Source organism: Oreochromis aureus, linkage group 20, assembly GCF_013358895.1.
Source record: "Oreochromis aureus strain Israel breed Guangdong linkage group 20, ZZ_aureus, whole genome shotgun sequence".
In the NCBI taxonomy this organism is placed as follows: domain Eukaryota; kingdom Metazoa; phylum Chordata; class Actinopteri; order Cichliformes; family Cichlidae; genus Oreochromis; species Oreochromis aureus.
The window spans coordinates 29116277-29138912 of NC_052961.1; the positions used below are offsets into that span (position 1 = coordinate 29116277).

General features: G+C 40.5%; 2 protein-coding genes across 2 annotated transcripts in view; both read right to left on the reverse strand.

Annotated features, from left to right (window-relative positions):
- The window catches only part of LOC116311201 (V-set and transmembrane domain-containing protein 2-like protein), a 49180-nt gene extending 33755 nt beyond the window's left edge, over window positions 1-15425 (reverse strand). The window contains exon 1 of the mRNA XM_031728250.2: window positions 15147-15425. Coding sequence (XP_031584110.1) covers window positions 15147-15264 — 118 coding nt within the window. The 5' untranslated portion in view covers window positions 15265-15425. The remainder of the gene's footprint in view (window positions 1-15146) is intronic.
- Window positions 15426-20205: 4780 nt separating this feature from the next.
- ctnnbl1 (catenin, beta like 1) overlaps window positions 20206-22636 on the reverse strand; it is a 61512-nt gene continuing 59081 nt past the window's right edge. The window contains exon 16 of the mRNA XM_031728275.2: window positions 20206-20808. Within this exon, the coding sequence (XP_031584135.1) occupies window positions 20720-20808 (89 nt within the window). The 3' untranslated portion in view covers window positions 20206-20719. The remainder of the gene's footprint in view (window positions 20809-22636) is intronic.

Genomic DNA, 22636 nt, shown 5'->3' on the forward strand with positions numbered 1-22636 from the left:
GACAATGAATGAACAAAAGTGTTGTTTGTGTTAAGTATCTACCGTTATACAACCTCACCATTTATGTAAGAAAGCAGGTGTCAACCATGGGAAATTGACTGGATAAGTGAGGCTTTTTACCATTTGCTTTAGTATTTTGTTTGTTTGTTTTACAGTAGCTCCACTAAAAAACGAACAAAGAAAAACGCAGGACATTTTCTATGGACTAACACAAAATTTCAGTCTTTTATCACAGGACAAAGTCTCAGTAATGAGCTGCCAGTGCTTTTTCTTTAATTTTATTTCTTCACAGGTTTTTTCAATTTACTAAATTTACTACAGGAGCATTTCTATATAATAAAAATTAAATATATTGTTGAAACTTGGTTCAGTTTCCCCATGATGTCTCAGAGTGTTTAATATCAGATAATAGATACATTAACAGGTTATTAGGCAGTAGTTTTATTGCTACAGTCCTCTTAACAGCCAGTTGGATATATGTGGCCTACAAGGTATGAAATGATTACAGTGCATTTCTTGATTACCAATTACAAAACCGCTAGAACATGCTATGCTAAAGCTATTTTAACACATGGCTAAACTGGGGCTTTTTTCTACTTTTATATGAAAGCAAAACATTCGTCTACGTAGGCAATAACACTGAATAGACACGTCCCTGAAAATGCCAAATAAATCATCAATAAAACGACAACAATTACAACTGATGACAGCACAGCATCACTGCCACTGTACAGGCTGGGATAATGGCCAAAAGTACAAAAGTATAAAATACAAAAACTATTGTTTACACCTCAAAGTTGTATTTTCACAAAGTACAAAATACAAGAGTTGGGCACATTGTAACTTCCATTGTAATTTTGTATACTCTGCATAGTCTCCCCTCTCATATTTAAAGAACAACCCTGTTTCTGTGTGTTTAGTTTGTGATAATTACCACCCTGAGTCAAAAGTCTAAACGATCCAACAATCCAAACGATTGCCACAAACAGAGAAATCAGCGTTTAGCATGTTCACACCTCCATGAACACATTTCAATTATTTTATGAGTCACATAAGCTGATCTATCAGTGCAACACAGAAAAGACGCCCATTGTTTAAAGAAAACTGTGCTAATTAAAGCTTGTTAAATCAATTATATATTACATGTTGCACTTGTGATTTACTAAATGTTCTGGTACAAACAGATTGTCTACACATTGGAAAATAATGGATACATTTATATGATACAAATTCATTTATATATGTATATATTTATATATTATTGCATTTATATTATATTATATACATTTATATTACATTTAGATAATATAAACCAAAGCCTTGTAAATATAAGTATAGTGTATAAAATAATATACAACATTTCTGTCTGCTAGAGGCCAAATCAGGTTTTCTGGCCACTGTGACGTTGGTGCCGTTTACTTTAAAGCATGCACACCCACACCATTTTTAAATCCCGAAGACATTTACCTGGAAATGTACTGGAACAAAAGAATAAAATGGCCACTCCAGAACTGCACTGAAAGAATTCTATCAGAGGAAACAGGGGCATTTCCAAATGTACTGCTAAGAACCATCATCTCTGGCCAAAGCATCCCTCCAGTCAAAAGGTGATTTGATATGCAACATATTCTCATCACTAATCCCTTGTCTGCAGTTTGAGCTTCAGCAGCGAGCAGTTTCATGGCTAAAGCATCCCTCTAGTAGCAATTCAGCTGGATATGCAGCATGCTCTCATCATTGGTAGCGTGTCATGTTTAGGGCAATGTAGCTCCAGTATGGAGCAGCATCCTCTCTAGCCAAACTGTTCCTTTCTGAGCTGCACAGCCAGATGCTGACAGAAATCCACCCAGGGGACAGTTAAGCACAGCTCTGAGCGGCCTCATCCACAGCCTTTGTGTTGTGGCAGAATATTCTCAGCATGTCTCGGCTGGAAAACACTCCAAATTTTTTCACTATTGAGGTGCTTTGCCCCTCGTTCTAGTAGATGCCTGTTGACTTTATTTTCATATAGTGCTGGCTTTCTTGCTGAGACTCTTAGGAGAATAAGGGTTTGCTTAATTTAGCAAAAACATTAGGAGCAGGAGAAAACAGCTTGGCTATTAAATAAACAAACAAAGGTCTAAACAAGCTCCTTATAAGCTAATCTTTTTTTTTTCTTGATTTTTGCTAGTTGGAGAGAGTTGATTTCTCTTGGTAGGTGACCTGGACTAACCATACTCTGCTTCCATTAATTATAGTTCTGTTCATCTTACTCTCATCAAGAAGGCTTAATTGTTCTATACAGAGTTTCAATACAAAAATGCTTTGGTATATACACACATATTAAAGATAAAAACATGAACATGCATTAAAGTTTGCCAGGAAAGTTAACAATTCACACTTAAGTGACCAAATAACAACTTCTCCTTTATTCTTCTTCTTAACAAAGGCTAATAATGCTTAATGCTGAAATAATTAGCAGTTCAATTCAGTTCAGCTAATTTATTTACAAAGCACTAATGTTCAGTGACAAATACTAAATTTATTGCATTACTCTTTCATATCACTTAAAATCATAAATTAAATTCTTTGGATTTGGAGAAACGGTCAGACAAAAGACTTAATTTAAGGCTAGGACATCAGGTATTATATTAAATAGCATGAACTGATTACTTGTTAATTAATTAAACAGAAACATTTTAGCTGTAACGCTAACAGTAAAAAAAGATTTAAAAAAAAAAAGAAAAGCAAACTGCAGGCAGGTCTAGAGCTGGTATCTGCCATGCAACCAGCCATTACAAACCACACTGAGAAAATACATTTTCTCTTATGCACTTCTTCCACACCAAGCTGAGTGAAATGCTATTAGTGTGTTTGTGTACGTGTGCTTTTTCATGTCTCATTCTACACTGCCCACAGGTATCAAGCTGTCCAACTCAGCAGCCCTTTGTAAATACCATGCAGGGCCTCGGAGATGGCCAAGAGCTTATTAGTTGGACATGAAAGACAGAATTTGTGAATCACTGGCAGTCGGCTAAAGGAGGGAAAGAGCATGATTGGATTCAACAAGAGTGTCCCTGTCAGTGTGTGTGTGTGTGTGTGTGCATGCATGTGTGTAAACCCAGAACAATATTTTAAACAACTACGCACATGCGCCGGTTAATTTAGCTTGAGTTTTGGTAATTGCAAAACCAACCACCAGCAGTCGAGTCATTCACAGGCAGCAGTCACACACAAATGTCCACACTTTGTCTGTGTCCGTATACATTCACACCTGCTGTGTAAGGGAGAGGCTCTCTACAGCAGTGTAATTAGGCCTGGTCACTGCAGAAACATTTTAATGGATAACCCTGCTTGAGAATGGCCAGGGGCAGCACACGTAATTGAGCATGGTGTGTATATGTGCTGGCTTGCGTGTATGTGTGTAATTCACAAAGGGAGGGCTATAAAAAGGGCAATTCTTGCTGCTTGCTTTGTTTTGTTTCAGCTTTCTTGATTATGTGTGCAGTAGCACCTAATGAATGTGGATTTCAAAGCACTGTGTCTTTGCACTACTTGCAGGAAATTGAGTGTCTTTGCGATCACACAGATACTCAAGGATCTGAGAAGAGATCTAGTGGGGGAAGCCAGTGATGCTTTCATTGTTTTTTCTCTCAGCTGAGTCGGGGTAGGGGGTCGGGGCGAGTGTTACTAGATTTGACATGTGGGAGTTGACCTCTGAAATTAAAGGTATGCTCTCTTCCTTGTCATTTGTTTATTTGTGGCTACCTAAAAACCTGTTCAGAGGTGTAACCAGGATGTGCGCTGAGTAGCAAGACTTGAGGAACTTTAGTTGATGTCACTAAGCTGTCTGGTTTACACAGCTACAGGAAGTTTTTTACGGGACTCCATGAAAATTGCATCCCATATTTGGTAGCTTCCAGAACCACCTTCACCAGCAATAACTAGAAGAAACAGTAACAGTTATGACTTCATCAGTTTCTTATATCACTGTTGAGGAATTTTGATACACTCTCATTTACAGTGCTGCTTCAGTTCATTATTTTTGGGCATTCGTTAGTGCACAGCTCTATGAAGTTCCTGCTACAACATTTCACTCAAGTTGAGATCTGGACTTTGATTGGGCCATTGCAGCACCTTGATTCTTTCTTCTTCTTCTTTTTTCAGCCATTCTGTTGTAAATTTTCCAGTGTGATTGGGATTTTTGTCCTGTTGCATGACCCAATTTTTGCCAAGCTTTAGCTGTCGGACAGATGGTCTGGCATTTGATTCTAGAATACTTTGGATTTTGCCAAACGTGGCTCTGTGCATTACAGCCAAACATCTACACTTTGGTCTCGTCTGTCGGGACATTGTTCCAGAAGTCTTGTGGTTTGTTCAGATGCAACTGTCCAAACCTAATCTATGCTTTCATGTTCTTTTCACAGAGAAGAGGGTTTCTCCTGGCAACACTTCCAAACCAGCCACACTGTTTCAGTCTTTAGTTCAGTTCTTTAATTGAACTCGAACTTGCTAACTGAGGTCTGTAGAGTCTGAGATGACTAGAAAGGTGCTGAGTAGCAAGACTTGGAACCGCAGAACTGCAAAGATTCCTGTGAAAACCAACTAATTTCTGACTATTAGCCAATGGACAAACTTTCACTAGTGACTTTTGGGTAGTAGTTACTTTCACAGAAGCTACAGGACGCTTATATCAAGAGCAACATAGTTTTTAATGACTGCACGCTTAAATCAAGGAGAAGCATTTGGTGACTTCTTCATCGTACAATTTTCCAATTTCCCAATTTCCCAAATTAACTCTGACACCTCAGCAGGGCAGGGCAAAGCTCATTGTTGGGCCTGAAAGGGTTTAATATTAAAGGCAATGCTGACTGAATAATGTAACCTTTCCATGCTGCTCTTGAAACAGTGTTTCAAAATGTACTGTAAATGCTTGGTTCGATATCAGCCACATGAAAGAAGCAAACACATTAAAGCAATCTTCAAAGTCAGCTCCCCCCCTATATGATTGAAGTCACGGGAAGCTGCCTGCTGATTATGTGATGGGTTGATTTCAAAGGACTGACACGGGGCCCCATAACATCACAGCATATAGAACAGCAGGAGTCACTGTACTTTCTTGAGAGCCTCAAGTCCTTAAGAGGCAGTTGCCATGGTGAGGAATGGGTGTGTGAAACAATCAAAGCAACTTGCATTTGAGAAGTAGAAGTTAATGAAGCTCACATGCAGAAGGATAACTGCAGCCTGCATAAGCAAGGAGACCAAAGCTGACTGCTGCTGACAGATTTTATCAGCTACACCAGGTGTTTTACATATCCAGCTGATTGGTTTTCTAAACTCCTCCAAAAAGCCATCCCCTTACAAAAGTCTGTGGGATGTGACTGAAAGGTCTGGAAAATTCACAAAGACTGGACCTTTATGTGAGCTCCTCAGGACTGTAGGATAATAAATCCCATGATACAGCATATTGATGCATCTTAGTTGAATTATTCATCAAAAAATTATTTACATGAAGTAATTTTGTTATTGCAGAAGTCAAACAGGTTGTCAATGTGACTGACATTGTGCTTCTTGTTGTAGCAGCCAAAGCTACAGAGTTAGAATATGCATCTACTGCACATACCTGCTGCAACTGAGGACATCACGAGCAGCCCCTTCTGGCCTTCAGCAGAGCAGCTCATATAATGAATATTACACGGTAGCTCAATGGACTTGGATGATTGTTTTCATAAGTCTAAACCGTAGCGCTAGATGATGAGTTCACTGCAAATGAGTGATGCGACAGCCTTGCAACCACACCCAAAGGCGGTGTGGTTGATTCGTTCAAAGCTCAACAAAAATTAAAACCCAGCTTTTCATTTTATTTATTCCTTCACAATTCTTTTCTTTTCTTCTTTGCAAATAAAGCTTTGTGTGGTGCCACAGTGCCATACAGCACCAGGATTTCATTCTTTCTTTTTCAGTTCATGATGTACAGCTTGGCCTAAAAGACTAAAAACAGTTCAGTTTTCCGAAATGAGTCATAAGGAATCAACATTGAGCTAACTTGTAATACAGCTGCCTACTCTGGGAAAAAAGCAGCAGAAATCAGAGGGACTCTTCAGAGAACAATGGTACTTCACTAAATTATGTGGCACCCCGCTGAAGGCTGAGGAGCTCTTTCAGGCTGAAAATGACTGATCCTGGACCATGGATACATAACGTTCCCCTCTTCGCCTGCCTCCTTCCTCCTCCTCCTCTTCCTCCTTCAGTGAGACTGCCAACAGATGAATCCTGCCAAGTGCCTCCCCAGGAGAAGTGTGTGTGTGTTTGTGTGTCACTCTCTCTGAGTCTGAGAGTCTTTGTGTATGTGTGTATGTCTCTACTTTGATGGCAACGTTGGCAGTAATGTGTCTAATGGAAGATAAGCAACACTCTCTCAGACAAGACTTCACAGCCTAGCACTTCGCTCAACATCATCATGCTGAGAGGGAATACTCTATCCCCCCTCTCCATCACTTGGCACGTATACACACACACACACACACAACTCAATAGTGTACATCCATGCAAAGCGCACACACTGAGACACAGAACACAGAGGGTTTGGATCATCTCTGTCAAAGCTGCCTTTATCATTTCTCACACAACATCCACAGGGCTTCGCACACGTGCACAAGCAGCACACATCCACGGGTCGAATGATGAGTTCCCGGAGATGAGTTTCTGTCATAGAGGGACACCTCAGAGAAAGTGTAGTTTTGGAAGCTGTCTGCAATCATTTCCCCTCCCAAAGTGTCCACCCCCACCCACGCACACACAAAACCATAAAGTCTTTGCAAGAGAGCGAAGGACGAACACGGCAGAAGGTACTTGCACAGAAAGACAGAGGGAGAGTCCTTGACTGCCGGGTGACCCCCGCAGCTTGTTTGTGCCGATTTTGAAGAGAGTTCCGATCAAGGGAGAGGAGAGGTCTCGTAGTGTAGTACACACAACACGACGAGCAGTGACAGCCGAGGAAAGGGAGGAAGAGGTAAGAATGATGGAGGACACAGAAGGTCTGAGACCACATTGTCTAGCAACGAGCAAAACACCTGAACCGGTGCCATGCTTCCATACAGGTTAGCCACGTTTATCGGCTTCAGTGACTCTGTGTTGTTTTGTCACATAATATCTTTCCTGGTCCCAAAACAACTATAAAATAACAGGAGTGACATTTAAATGCTCTGGGCATTTTCTTTTTTTCTTTTTTTTTTTAACTGGTCATTTTCTCTTAAAATCCATTATTTATTTAATTCACTTTCTACATGAATATAAAACAAACTGTGTGGAGCCACAGAAAAGCAGTTTCACTTCAAAACCTGCAAGGTTAACCTTATGTTTATTCACATCAGTCCAAGTACAGTAATGGCCTATGACAGCAGCAAGACTGCATAAGCCAGACTTTCCCTAAAGTCAGTCATTGTGTTATAATTTCATTAACTGCAATTTTGTTAGAGTTAATCGACTAAACTGATAAAATCCTTAAAGAGCAACTCACCAAAAAATGTATTCAAGAACACTATGAGCATTTAATTTTCACCACATAAAGACCGCCTGGGGTGCTCATGCAGCTGTTACTGTCAGGAAATAAGTGACAATGTCTGTGACTAATCATATGAGTTTCTAAGACACTGTTAAATAATTACAATACTATCACAGCCCACCTCTGTTTGCCATACACTGGCTTTATTTCAAAAGGCTACCCAGAGAAATTGTGGCTGGCTACTCAGGTTAAGAGTGTGCTCTGGCCATTCATCCTGGTCGCTTCACACGCCACCGCAATATCCTCACACACTCATTTCTATTTATGCTTGCTGTTAAGGCTACTGCAGTATTCTCCTGAAGAACAGGCATCACCACTAAGACAATACACCCACATCAGCTCTGATAAAGGAAGGGTCAAAACTGGAAGCAAAGACATTGCTGTGTTTTTTCCAAAGAGGTTCATGTTTTCAGACTGCTGCAACATCCCCCTCTGTATAGCTGTGAGTATCTGAGCTTCAGGACTGAAATATCATTAGAATGGAAGTAAAAACCGACACCATCATAGACTTGTGTCTTAATGCGCCAGGTTAGAAAAATCGAAAGGTACACGACCGGCCAAAGCATCGCTGTGAAACGACAGTGAACGCCAACAGATGTGACATCATTTTTGGCGCATGCCACTGTGTGACAGGGGGTAAGCAGCGAGCATAAAAGCAGTCTTTACCCTATTGTCTTGCACTGCCGCTGGTGGCTGTAGCTTTTGTTTGTCTCTGTTTCTCTTAGCGAGCAACCTGTAGCAGGTGGAGAACTGGTTCATGTGTCACTATGCACACCAAGGCTACAGAGAACAGGGACTACCTTTACCAGCTGCAGACATCTGAGAGGCCGAAGCTTATGGATTTATTCTGTTGTCTGTGAAGGTTCTCAGTCATCCAGGTCATCGTATTTCTAAGGAGCTTGGAAAGAAAAGCGTCTGGACATCTTTAGGTTTCTTGAAGACGTTTCACCTCTCATCCGAGAAGCTTCTTCAGTTCTAAACTGAAGTGAGCATAAATAAAATCTAAATCACCGCACAGTCATCATGTAGCTATAACTTGACTATGCTTAGATAAACAGCTAAAGTAACAAAAATCGCATTAGTGTCCAAAACTATATTGAAGTAACGTTATTATGGACGGTCCCATCTAAGACTCTTTGCTGGCTTGGTTTAAGCTCAGGATACTTTAAGGAAAGCAATTTCAATCTGACCGTGAAACAAATCAAAAACTTGAGCAGTCGTGCTGTGCTGAGACTAACAATACCAAAGTAGCTACCCACCAAGTTGCTGATCATTACCAACCTGACCCTCCGAAACACCACTTTCAGCTAGTCTTTAATTGTGTTAATTAAAGCAGCACTCAAGGTTTTGAGAGTTTGTTTTCAGAAATGCCAAATATTTTCACTCTCAGCAGTGCCTAGGTGTTTATTTGCTTTTGGTAACTGAAGGAGCTTTTGGGTTAATTATGCCACCCCTAGGAAGAAGCATGACCCATCAAACTGATTACATCTATGACTATGACTAAGAGATTTCACATTTTATTTTATTACTTCAAAATAAAAAATAATAATCTAGAGTTTCCACTACAATGTGGCAGTGCTTAAAATTAAACAGCTATCATTAAGATGTAGCTATCAGCGAATGGCGAAGAGCAGGAAGAACCAGCGCCTCTTAATGTGAAAATATCACGGATTACCATTCTGAGTACACTTTGCTCACGAAAAGATGTGCAGGCAAAGTCGGGAAGACATGAAAAAGATTGATTTTTAACTCCTGAGAAAACTAAGCTGTGTATTTTGCGGAGGGAAGGTGCAGCTACAGTGGTAATTTCTCTCCTTTGTGTAGTTTATCCTAGGCTGCCCTCCAGCACTTGTCTCCTCAGTGAGGAGTATATACTGAGGTCAGGACCTAAATGCATTGGCTCTACCTACTGCTGAGCACCAACAAGCTTTAAAACTGTCAGCCTGTCCCTCTCCCTCACCCGTCCTTCCTGTTTGTTCTGACACAGGCCTTCTTTTTCTATTTTTGAATCACTTTCTGTGCAGCACATTCACTGACAGTAGCAGAGAGACAGAAAGACTATACGCCTGAAGGAAATTCAGGCTACAAAACCTATCAGGAACAAAAACAACAACCCAACACATATTGTCAAATTAGCCACCTTATTTACACAGTCTAAACATTTGAGAGGCAGAATAAACAGAGGCTTGTATATGGTGGTGCATCAAAGGAATGCTGATAGTTTCATTTCCAAATAATTAGATTTTTAGTGATTAATTGTTAAGTGTCTGTGAGAAAACACAAATTTCCACAGTTTTTCAAAAGCTATTGTTTTTTTCCCCCATCAACACTAACAAAAAAAACATATCCTATTTATGATGGCACCAAAGAGAAAAGCCAGCAACATCAGATGCTTAGCATTTTTAAATAAATAATTCAAATAAATGTTTATCAAACCTGCACTCAATTCATCTGTTAGTTGCCAAATCAATCAGTGTTGGGTTGGGGGTACAGCGCACTATACCCTCTGTCCTGAATCCTATTTATTATCATCTTTAACTTGTTAAACAAAACTTTAACAGATCTTTAAACTGTAGATCACAGTTTTTGTTGAATATTGTAAAACTTAAGATATGCCTTGCTCTTGAATCCAATATTCACCTTCTATGTATTAAACCCAGAAAACCATCTTTTCCCTGGTGTTAGCAAAGCAGCCTGAGACATAAAAAAACATTGTTGCAATCAGCTCAAGTTTGTTGCTTAGCTCTGTTAAGAGTGGTTATTTCTGTATGAGTTGCAGCTGTGTACAACTCATCCACAAAGTTGCCATTTCCTCACGGCAGCTAGTTATGGTGGCTACATCTTACTGATGTTCCTAATCCCAGCTACAAAGCTCTGGTTGATTGACTGGAAACAGGAATCAATGTGCTCAGCTACTGATCTATTCTCCACCCACTCAAAGGAAGGATATGGCTAGTAATTCAGGGGATGATGTCGAGAATCACATTAAGTTTCCAAATGCTTTATCAATGTTTCCCCATTAAACTACGTTGTTATAATCATAGGGCTGGCTTATAAGCCGTAAATTTAGCACCAAACAGTAGCATGTGCAGCGCATTTATTTTGCTTCTAAAGAATTTATTCTGTGTTCTCTTGGAAAGGCTAGTAAATGCATGGCCCACGGTCACGAGGCCAAAGATGAAGTATGACTCACTATCAGACGGCAGATGTGAAAACTGAAACACTGCTCTCATTTTCTTCATTACCTTTTATTTAACTGAATATTGTTACAAAATCTCTCTGAGATGAAGCAGCTGTTTTGGTAAATATTCCCGAAAAAGCAAATACGACGCATTGTTTACTCAGTGCTACTTGGATAACTGCCCATATTAGCTGACCCAGTTCAGTCTTCTATATTAGTAACAGTAAATCAGTGCACCTGACTGGCTTTTTTTTTTTTTTTTTTACGACAGCCATTCTTCTTTGTAGTCACTGCAGTGATGATGTATGGAGCCTCAGTATCATGTACTGATGCACCGCCATCACGCGTGAACCGCGAGTGCGGCGATGAGCAGACATCGACATTTGGTGTGCGATTCCATAGAAGACAGGAGTAAACCCTGCAAGCTGCTGCGCAGTGTTTGCCAGTGATACTGTGTTGGCTGCTGTTAAATTTTTAATAGTCTAACAGTATGTGATGTCATTAATTGGTGCTCCAGTTTGCCTTCAGTGGAAGTCCCACCTGCACCTCCTATATTTATAATTCTACAAATCCTCAAAAAGGGCGTTTCTGTTGGTAAGAACAGTTGCAATGGGGTGTAACCATCACAGTCTGCGGCTGCATGTGTGCCAGATTGTTCGGGGGGGGGGGGGGTGTGTATGCTCGTGCGCCCATTTACTATCTTCTTCTCAAATAACTGTCACTTTGTGGAGGGGCAGCCATGCCTGAAGCCTTTTAAGACAGTGCAGCAGCCATAAAACATTCTTCCTTCATTGAATGGAGCGTAATTCACTTGTTGAACAGAGAAAAATGGTTAATCCAATCTAATAATGGGAAAGTGGTGCTGGTTTCTCTGGTGGCAAAGGTCAACTTTTGTGAAGATAAATGAATGGTGTTAAGTGAAGGCTCACAAACATCTATTCTTTAACATGACCTGTTTTACCTCGGAAAATGGTTTTGTGCTGAATAAAAGGGGTTAAAGATGATACACAGACAGCTCTGGTAATGTTATTCAAACTTGAGTGCTGTTTTCTTATTTCTTACTTTCTTTCTTTTTTTAGTTTTACATTGTTATTTTGCCCCAATGGCTCATTTACCCTCACTGATTGGAAACCAATTGATTGGTTGGAATAATGGCTTCACATCCTCCTAATTAGGAGTTAATTGAAAAGTATCAAAGACTAAAACAGCGTCTGGGCAGATGCAGACAGGAAATCCTTGCTCGATTTTCATAAAGTTCCAAGCTGTTTTTCTTTCGACACTTTTCTTTGCTTCTCTTCGTTCCCACTCTTTTGTATACAGCTCATGCAGGAAAGGAAAAGCGAGGATGAATTATGACCCCCAGAGGCTCAGAAACCACAAATACGAGCCAAATGGGAAAGAAAATGAAGGTCTCTCGATTTCCCTCATCTGACCCTGTCGTGCCATTTGTTGGATATGACTCACGGTGGTGCAGCTCATGCTGTGAACTCACCTCATAACTATGGATGTCATGGCAAAATTGTCTTCTGCAAATACAAAGGTGTTAACTGAGTACAGGTGGGTTTATCCCCATCAAAATCACTGAACCTTCATCGCTCCTACCCTCCTCACTCATTATAAAAAAACAATCCATTTGAAAATCCTATTAGACTTAACTCCATACCACAGTATTATGCACAGTGCTTTACTAATTATTACATTGCAAGGCCATTTAGTATTTCAATTAGGAACTAGACTACATGAATCTGGTAATGCACTTGCTTCTGCAGGAGTTTTAAATCTCTTGTTGCCCTCCTCTTTTCTCTCATTTTTACCCCCAGGACAAAACAAAAACAAGTGTATCTGCACACACTCATTTCCATAAAAATCCTGCACACACACTGTCCTAAAATATGTCTTCCCACAGGCACGTTATTCAGCTTGAAGAAAGGAGTCAGAGTCCTTATTTTACAGATGCACCGCGACCTGTCATGAAGTATTTTTCATGTTGGTCCATATGGAACAAAATGATAAATATTTTAAGCTGAAATACAGAGAAAGTGTTTCGCTAGGATGTGACTACAAAGGGGGTGAGGGATCTAATGAATGGTGTATATAATGAGAATCCAGCTCAGACTTTACTCCAGGTTGGATGCTGCTAAATCATGTTGCCAGAGGGAGTCCCTGTGGTGACCACAAAGCATCCAATATATTTGGATCCCTGCAGGTACAACCTTATATATAGTGAGGTTGTGATGATCCCAGACAAATATCTTAAAAATATGTGGATATGGACAGCCTCATCCATCTGTAAACGTTAAACAAAAACATGTGACATGGTTGACTGTTGAGGGGTCAAAGGTTTTTCCTCCATAAATGAGCACCTGTTAAGATGTGACTACGGTATATATAAAACCACATTAAGGAGGTGTTCAGCTCAGCTTGTTACACAACCACGTTCATCAAATTTAATTAAAAAAAATTTGAATATGCTGACTTTTAAAGGTGCAGTATGTTGAACACGTTAATCTAGAAGGGGGTGCTGTTGCTTCTAAAAGAAAAAGCATGCAGTGGCTGTTCCAGACCCTAAGAAGTGCAACTTTTATGTCTTAGCCCAACTTAGTTTCATCTCTACTGGACGTGGACATCTGCAACCAATGTTCATGTCTAGCAACAAATCACCCAACAGTAAACCTGCATTGTGATCTGCTGGTGGAGCTACACAATCTTTTTTGCTACTGGAAGTAAGCCTCCAGACTTCTGCACGGACTGATGCTGATGGCCGGGGTGTCAGTGAGGGGCGGCAAGTGTTGTAAGCAGAGTGTAAGGAGACATACCTCCAGCCATTAGTGCTAGGTTAAAAAAATCTCTCCAGTGGCTCCTCACCAGAAGATACAGCATCTGCTGCTTTTCTACTTTATTCATCATTGATCTGCCCTTCAATATGATTGACAAGTAGCCAGAATTATTGAGAAAAGAATGTGATCTCTGCTGCTTATTTCTTCTTATCTTGGACAGAAGAATTAGATTATGCTAGGTTCACAGCAGCATTATACCTCGGACCAACACTAGCGGGTTAGCGTGCTTACACACTGAAGTCTGGATCGGTTGCGAGCACGGACAGCTACAGATCTGAAGGCTGAATAGTCATTCCTGTTATACTTCTTTGAAGTCCACTGCCTGAGCACATGCGTATTTGGTGCACTATAATGTGAATTCTCTGCGGACTAGTTCCTCGCACTTACTTACATATTTATGCCACAGGGACCCAATTGGACCCTATCAGACTTGTGGACACGGGAAGTATAAAATCCTTTTCACAATACGTCTTTAGACGTCTTTGATTGTTAATTTTTTTTACATTTAGTTGAAACTGGCACTTCATTTTTAACATTTTAATCTAATAATCTTACATATTACACCTTTCAAATGTGAAATTTGTAGGAGTATTATAGATATTTAGGATTATTTCCTGTTTTTGGGTTTTTTTTGTCAAAAATATCAACATTTTCACAGCTCTGGTTTCAGCCACTTCTGCATTATTTTATATTTATGCCTTCGTTTAAGAGACCTTGCATCTCATTTTTGATGCAGTCATGTTTTAAGGTGCATTTTTACAGTACGAACGGCGTGCCTTAGAGTCTGAGTGCACATTTACCACCGAAAGTAAAGTGCACTTCTTCTTTTTTCGACCCAGACAAACACAAGCCTGCCAAGCACATCTGCCAAGCTGGCAGCATGACACCTGTGGAGATTGGCAGGCTCAGCCAAAGTTGCCAGGATAAACTGGGGAGCTGTGGCATTCACTGTGTGTTTGACTTTATGACGTAACCGAGCGTAAACCCTGGAGGCCATTTAGGAAAGCTCCTGCTGAGAGAGAAGGGGGGCTGATCCGAACCAGATCAATGGTTCCTCAGTAAAGATTTTACTCAGATATGACAAGAGAATATTAACATCCACCTGTCAGATGGCATCACCTCTCCTCTGGCGGGATGAATCACGCACCGATCAGGAGGCAGGAGGATGAGCAGAACTGGTGGAAAGCCACAGCACTCAGAGAAAACAAAATCATGCCAGTCATGAGGGCTGGCTGGCTCGCCATGCATCACAAGATCACAACTCATTAAAAATGGTGATCACATGAATCAGATTTCACTGGAAATGGTCTAAATTTAAATGATAAAGCTTGCTGTCTGACTGGTTGATGAACACATTTTGTATTTCCAATTTTATGCATGAACGCAAAAAACAACAACAACAAACAGAAGCACTTTTAGTAACCTAAACACACACAAAGAAAACACATTTGCATTAGTTGGCATCATCATCGGCACCAGCCTCAAGCCCGTGCACTGCTCTTTTGTTTAATTCCACCTCTGCATATGAGCAGATGGCATCACCTGTGCCACCCTCTCCACAGTCCGAAGCGGAGCTTACACCTACCGTTCCCAGAGATGTGATTCTCTATCTCGCCGTGTCCAGCTTGCCTCGTGGAGACACTAAGTTGCATGTAGAGTCCCATGTAATGTAAACTCCCCAACAGCACCCTGAACGCTCCCATTTCGCTTGTTTTGTCTCGCGCTCTTTTCACATCGAGTGGAGTGCACGTCGAAAACAATTTTTTTTTCTCTTTTTTTCTTTCTTTTGTTGTTGTTTAATCCGGAAGGATTGTTCTGGCGACGAAGGGAGTGTGATACCTGCGAGAAATAACGAGGAAGTCGCCGCAGCCTCCTCCTGTGCCAGCTGACTGACTGACTGAGTGAATGTGGCTCTGCTTCCGCTCACTCGGTCCTACATGCGGCGGAGGGAGACTTTTCCCCCATTAGAAAGTGCCGCGGCTTGCAGTGGGGAATATCAATTATGAGAGGAGTGATATTACAAGCATTCAGCAAACTTAATGACGCTGAATTTGTTATTAACGAAATCCACTTTTATGAAGCGGCGCGAGGCCACTAAAAGCTGAAAACCCTTATTAAGCTAGTATTCAAACTAATTAGTATTTTAGTATTATAATGTTTTCATAATATGAGTTAATGTCGTCACGGAGGTGTTTTTTTCACCAGACAAGCGTGCAAGGGAGGTATCAAAAATTAGCATTGGGCAAATAAAGTGTTACTTTCACTACATTTAATATTTAAATGTAGTGAGAGACAGTGGCTTGTTTCATCACTGTACACACACACTGTTAAACTCTGAAACAACTGAGCCCACAGTGGGCATCACAACCACGTATGGCTAACTGCTTTTTTTCTGTCCTCGTCAATGTTTCCTGTGCACCCAAATCCAGTGGCGCTGTTTGGGGGTCTCATAGCTCACCTCTTGCGTCCAATGTGAACTACAGCAGCATTACTCCTGCTCGACGTCTGAGTGGTGTGAAATAAATGTTTCTTTTGATGTAGCTTACAGTCTGCTCACTGATTCATTGCATTGTTTAGACTAGCAGAGCCACAGTAATGAGCTTCATCGCTGATTTGGCGCTGGAGTGCGGTTTGTTTGCCTGAGAGACTGATGTCAGGGGCACGCTGCCTGTGTGCTGTGTAGCTGTCCGTGGTGCTGAAATGTAGCCTCACTGCTGTCCGCATGAGCAGTATAGAGATCAGATTTCTAGTGACAAATGTATGCAAGTGATTTGTAATCCTTACTGGGCCTAAGGACCTTTCTCAATACAGAGCAGCCCAGCTAAGAGCATCAGTTTTGTCCACCTTGTTAACCAAAATAACATAAAACTGGGTGTTTTTTTGTTTTTTGTTTTTTTATCAGTTCTGCTAACTGGATTTTTGCCTTAAATGCGTCAAAATTATACAAAAAGGAAATTAAAACTTAAGACACATATGTAACTTATAATATGTTTTATTATATTTTGTTTAATGTTTCTGTCTAGTTCATAACTTTGAATTACTCAGCTTAAGATATGTATTTGTGTTATTTTCCAGTGATGGGTCTGTTTCACACAAGGCAGAGCTGAAATATTGAATCAAGTCGCCACAGGGGCAGCTGCCCCTCCAGTCTTAGGTCAGTATGCAGTAGCATTGCACTCTCTATCAAATATTGCCCGTTCAACATAATTTGTCCAGTGTTTTGTTCCAATAACCTTGTGAAAGCTATGTGTTCTTTGTTTTTGAGGCAGGAAACAATTTTTCATAGTATTTTTTTTCTTCCTGTCCATTACCATCATTCTTTCAGTTTTTACTGTTTTCCCCTCAATCATAGGTGCTTGTAGGATGTTGAACAGAACATGAGCAAGTGTATAACTCTTCCACAGACCCATAAAATTCTTCTAGAGGTCTTTGCAGTGACCTGCTGAAGATCCTTTTCCAAAAAGAAAGAGCTTCATTCATAGGTCCAGCCTAAAGCACTGCTTCAGATAAAACATGAAAAAAGAGCTGATTTTTAGGGAAATGGTGTAAAGAGTTTAGAATGGAAAAGGAGGACACTTTTGTTGATGTTTTGCTTGTCATTCTGGTTGAAATACCTGATGGTCACTTTACAGGGTTGCCATTAGGGCACACTTACAGTTGTATGTGTGTTAGTAATATTTTGCCAGGTCTCACTGAAACACTATTTTCACAGTAGGGAGTGAGAGTGGATACTCTGGTGGAAACATCTTATGCAGCAATGAGCTCAGCCCCTATGCTGAGTTCTTGTGCAGAGCAGCAGTTGGACTACAGGAGCAATTAACTTTTTTCAAGCCTGCGAGTTTTAGTGCTGGTAGCTTTATGTATGCGAACCAGACTGCTAATGAGGATGTAAGGCAAAGTTGATGATGCTGAGAACTTCAGAAAAAATCAGTTTCAGTTGTGTGAACTCACAGCCACATCTACCCCACCAATATCGATCGACCAGTTGGGGCAGTTAAGGCACTGTACTGGCAGACTGAATTCAAAACCAATAAGAGACGGTTGTCATTAGACCAAATCTCACCTGTCTGCTTCAGGTTTTCTGCTGTCTCTTCCTTTACCTTAGACAGCCATTGATATAGGTAGAGGGTGTTAAACAGCCAGCCTGCCTCTTTCCTTGTCACCACCGGTATGCTTACTCAGTGTCTGCTGTCTACATGGGCGAGCTCATGACTAAATATGTCAACTCCCGGCCTGCTAGATGTGTTTAGCAAAAGTCACATACAGTGATTTTGCCTGGTAGTGGACACAGATTGTTGCCATCCTTCCCTCCTTAACACACTGCTTTCAGCCTGCTTTTGTTATTTCTCGTCAAGTTTACTGAGGGTCAAAATACACAGCTTTTATTATGCCAACATTTCAAACCTAAATATTATTTATTGCTAATACAAATAAGACTTTCGATTTTTGACTATAGCTACAGAGCTATATTTAGCATTACATGTTAGCTTTACAGATTTTATCTGGTGTGTGTGTATATACATATATATATATATATATATATATATATATATACATATATAGATCTATTTCTCTATCTCTCTCTATATATATCAAAGCATTAAGGTGGCTGTTTTGCAAACTTTACCAATCCCTCTGCTCACTCTCAATAACAGAATACCTTCTTCCTCCCTACTAAAAAGAGAAAAGCCCAAAACCACAGTGGTGCACAGTGTTTGCACTCAGTCATTCGGAAAATACAATTATTCTCCCTCCCCTCGGCTGTGAAATTGCTGTACAACCGCTGTTAAACACGCTGCAGTCATAATCACTGATAGGAGATGCATGGGGCTGGGCCTCCTCTGCCAATAGGGTATGCAAACGACGCCCCGCCGTTCTACCCATCTTGTTACTGAGTGATATTAGACTTTGTAAAGGCACTTAGGAAATGCAGCAGATGTGGCAGCTGTCAGTGAGTATCCCACCCAGTCCCTCCCACCACTGCTGCCTCCTGTCAGCAGTCATGGTCAAGGATCTGGAGAGGACATGGTGTACTTAAATGGGTGATTGATAATGTAAGCCTGTTTCTAACAAAAGTTGGGATATAGTGTAATAAAAACCAAAAGCCATTAATTAAAAAAAAATCTAACCCAGGCTGAATCTTTAAAAGTGGAAAAGCACTTTCCGTGCTCCACAGTCAAATAATTTAAATTCAGGATCTGCAAATAATCTTAATATTTAATCGTCATCATCTATGGTTCAGATGCACAGAAATCTTTACCTGTGATAAGCACAGGGTCTGATCTTTGAGCCCTGTGTGAGTGTTTTGACAGAAACCTGACATAACTGCATCATAGAAATCTCTTAATAGGCTCAGATGGACTTGGGCACAACCATATGGAACAGTATTATTGTTCTAAATAAATTTGGCTCTGAGATTTACTGCTCTTTGTAGATTTAACCAACTTAATTCAACAAGATATAACTAGACGCAACATCTGCTTCTCAACATCTATCAAGTATAAAGCTAGTATGAAGGTGGAATTTTAGATTTAAGAATCCGCTGAAATCTAAGTGTCCTGCACAAGTCTTCCACAGTTCATCACTTAAACTTCTGCCTCTGCACCTATGAAGAAAAAAAAAACTGTCCAGTATTTGCAGTCAATTTTTCAATAACACAAAATTATTTTATTTAATTTTATTTTTAATCACATATCACCCCAATGAGCACTTCACTCTCAGACTCCTGCCTTACTTGTGGTTCCTAACGTATTCGAAAGAAGAAAGAGGAAACTCTTTCAGGCCGCTCTTCTGTGAAACCAGCTCCCAGTTTGGATTCAGGAGACAGACACCCTTTCTGCTTTTAAGATTAGGCTTAAAACTTTCCTTTTTGATGAAACTTAATAATTAGGGTGACCCTGTATCCTCCTTTAGTGGTGCTGCAATAGGCCTAGGTTGCTGGGGGATTCCCATGTGTTTATACACCACTCTGCATTAATTCATTAATTATTATTAATCTCTGACTATATTCCACAGTGTGTTTTTTGTCTTGCCTCCTTCCCCTCATCCACAACCAGTGGCAGGCTGATGGATGCCTATCCCGGAGCCTGGCTCTGTTAAAATTGAGTTTTTCCTTCCCACTGTCGCCAAAAGCGTAAATTCAGTCTTTATATAGAAATTACTCTTATCAGATAATGATACTAGGCTGAGGCTGATATTCTCTCTCAGTTAACATGTAATTCATAATGTTTTTTTCCCCTCCCAAACAAAGATGCAGCCTGGCGGACAAGACAGAGACAATAATGCAGTAGGTCCGTTTGTGTACACAGCTGTACTGTAATCCACCTCCTCACTGATGTGCGTGAACAGCATCAGCGTCAAAGAAAAACAGCAGTGGGCTGAGAGCTCCGGGAGGCTGCTGCGATCCATCCGTGGGTGGGTTTAGACAAGTAAAGAAGAAGCAGGTCTGCTTTCCGCAAGGATTCTAATATTGCGAACGAGGCTGCAGATATAGGCTTGCTGTCTCCATCTGCGCGTCCGTGCAACAGTAACCAAGTGGGGGCATAATGAGATTCATGTGCACACACTGTTATCAGCTTGCTGTGCCAATCCCACGCTGTAAAACATGACATTTAATCAAAATCAAAATCAAACAGGCCATCAGAGTTCCATTACCAAATGTTTTTTATTAGAAAATATTTTACACCTAAATCCATAAAAAACAAAAACAGAAACAAAACAGACCAAACAAAAACTCGCCAGGTAAAAAGCTTTGAGGGGGGAATTTCCGAGTTTAAAATCTGTGTCCATGATTATCCTGCAGCGTCCAACACCAGAGTACAGAAAATAAACAGCACTGTTGCTGAGAGTAGTCTTGCTGGCTGGGTGTTTCAGTCAAGATACAATTTTCTGCCCTCCAAACTCAACTCCCACTGTGTCTGCAGTAAACCTCTTCATTGGAACTGAACCAATTCTCTGACACAAGACTTAGACAATTAGACAAAAAGGATATTACTAACTTAGGGCTCTAATTTTAAATTCTTTCTCACATGACCCCCCCCCGAATGCTTTTAGCTGTTTCTGTTCATTTAATCATTAATTTTCTGGGCTTGATGATCACCGAGGTTCTTCGTGTTTGAGGGTGGGAAAGCGTGAGCGTCTGCAAGAGAAGAAGTGAGCTTAGAAGTTGTCTGCAAGGTCCATGATCCTCTTCCGCTCGGCCTCTTTGAATTCATCGCTCTTTCCATCTCCGATGCTCTCGGCGTACTCTGCAATAGATAAAGAAAAATCAGAGGATTAGTTGGCTTGACAGCACAGGCGTGGGCCTTCTGACTTTTGCGGTTAAACAGAACATCCTTGGAGCCAGAAATTGACAGAATTGGTCCTCCGGCACTGAACAGGAGGTGAAAGAGGGAAGAAAAACAAGGTACACTTCAGGTTTAGGAATTTTTCTAACAAGTTTAATTAGAGTAATGTAGGTTCAGTAATTCATTTGTTCAATAAAACGGCCACAAAAACGCAAAGATATTCACAGAAAAACAGAAATTTATGAGATGGGTTTTTGTCAAAGCAACCAAAAACTAACCAGTGCTCTGGTCCTTAAACACCACCTCACTTCAGCTTTACTTTGTGCTGATTTGAAAACTGACTGAATACAAATATACTTTGAATTATGCATGCAAGCTGATTTGAGAAACTGACCATCAAGGGCCCTGGGGCAAGTCTGCAGTTCAGTTAGAAATTTCTGGCAATGACGCCTTCCTGCACTTAAAATGCTGAATAATTAGAAAGAAGCAGAGTACAGCGATGCTGTAACTTCATGAGGAAGAGTGAAAGCTATTCTCTGTATATTAAAAGGACTAAGCTAAAGGGAACTATGCATTAAAAGGCTTTTGTTATTAAATAGCCTTTCACTCTAGTCTAGACATTCTTCAGTCTGTACATCGCTTTTCAACAAAAAGTCAAATTATAGGATGTTTCCTGTGGAAAGAAAGAAAAAAAAAAAAGCTTTTCTATAATAAGTCGCCCTGCAGCAGTGGCTGCACTGAAATCTACCCTGTTTCCTCAGTAACTGGTCCAGGTGTATTGTGCAGTGCTTGTACTTAAGTGTGGACTGCTCTACATTTGACTGTTTTCTTTATTGTCTGCCTCTCACAGGAGCCCTCTGAGACAGCGCGACGGTCGATTTGTGAGTCTAATGTGCAGAAAGTTGCAGCTGCCGCAGCCCCAGCAGAGTCCGTGCATCCGGCATCTCTCTCACACAGCCTCTGAGGCAGGGATTACACATTAAACCCAGGGATGTCGAGACAGAAAGATGGAATAAAAAAAATAAATAAATAATAAAAAAAAGACTATTTTTCTCTGGGAGACACTTCAGAGAGAAGAGAATGAAGGAGGGCTTTCCTCACAAGAGCCCGCAGGGTTTAGGAGGATAAAGAATGGCTGCCAAAGACACAGAGAAGATTTTGCTTTTGAGGGTGGAAGGATGTTTTTATGTTATTAGATTGTACATAAAGGATAGTGACAGATATAATGGGGCTGAGGACAAACCTCAAGAGATACTGTAAAAGAATACTACTTGTCTACAGATGTTCTGGAGGAACAGGCAAAATTATTTATTATGTTAATTCTGGTTTTATAAGGACCTGTTTCTTATTTTTTCATCGTTCTGACAAAAACAAAAGAAATCAGTTTAGACTTTTAAAAAATATGTTGGTGCTCAAAAAGCAGGAGATGGATATACAAAATTTTTAAAGTGTTTCCAAGTGTCAAGAACTGGAGTGAGAAGTATCAACAATAAACTCAAAGAGAGCCATGCAGCACAGAACAAGCCTGGCAGAGGTAGGAAGGGAATCATTTCAAGGACTCTGGAAAGAAAACAAGTGAGAGATGTTTCCAAAGACCCCAGAACTAATGCAGAGACACAAGTGAACTTAGCCCTGTTGGGAAATGTAGTCCCAAAGAAGATAATCACTAGAACCCTGCAAGGAATGGACCATGAGGTTGCAGACCAAGAAAAGAGACACATTCAAGCCAGACTAAAGCACGCTAATGATAACCAGGAGAAAGATTATGTAGACTTCTTTGGAGAAAGAA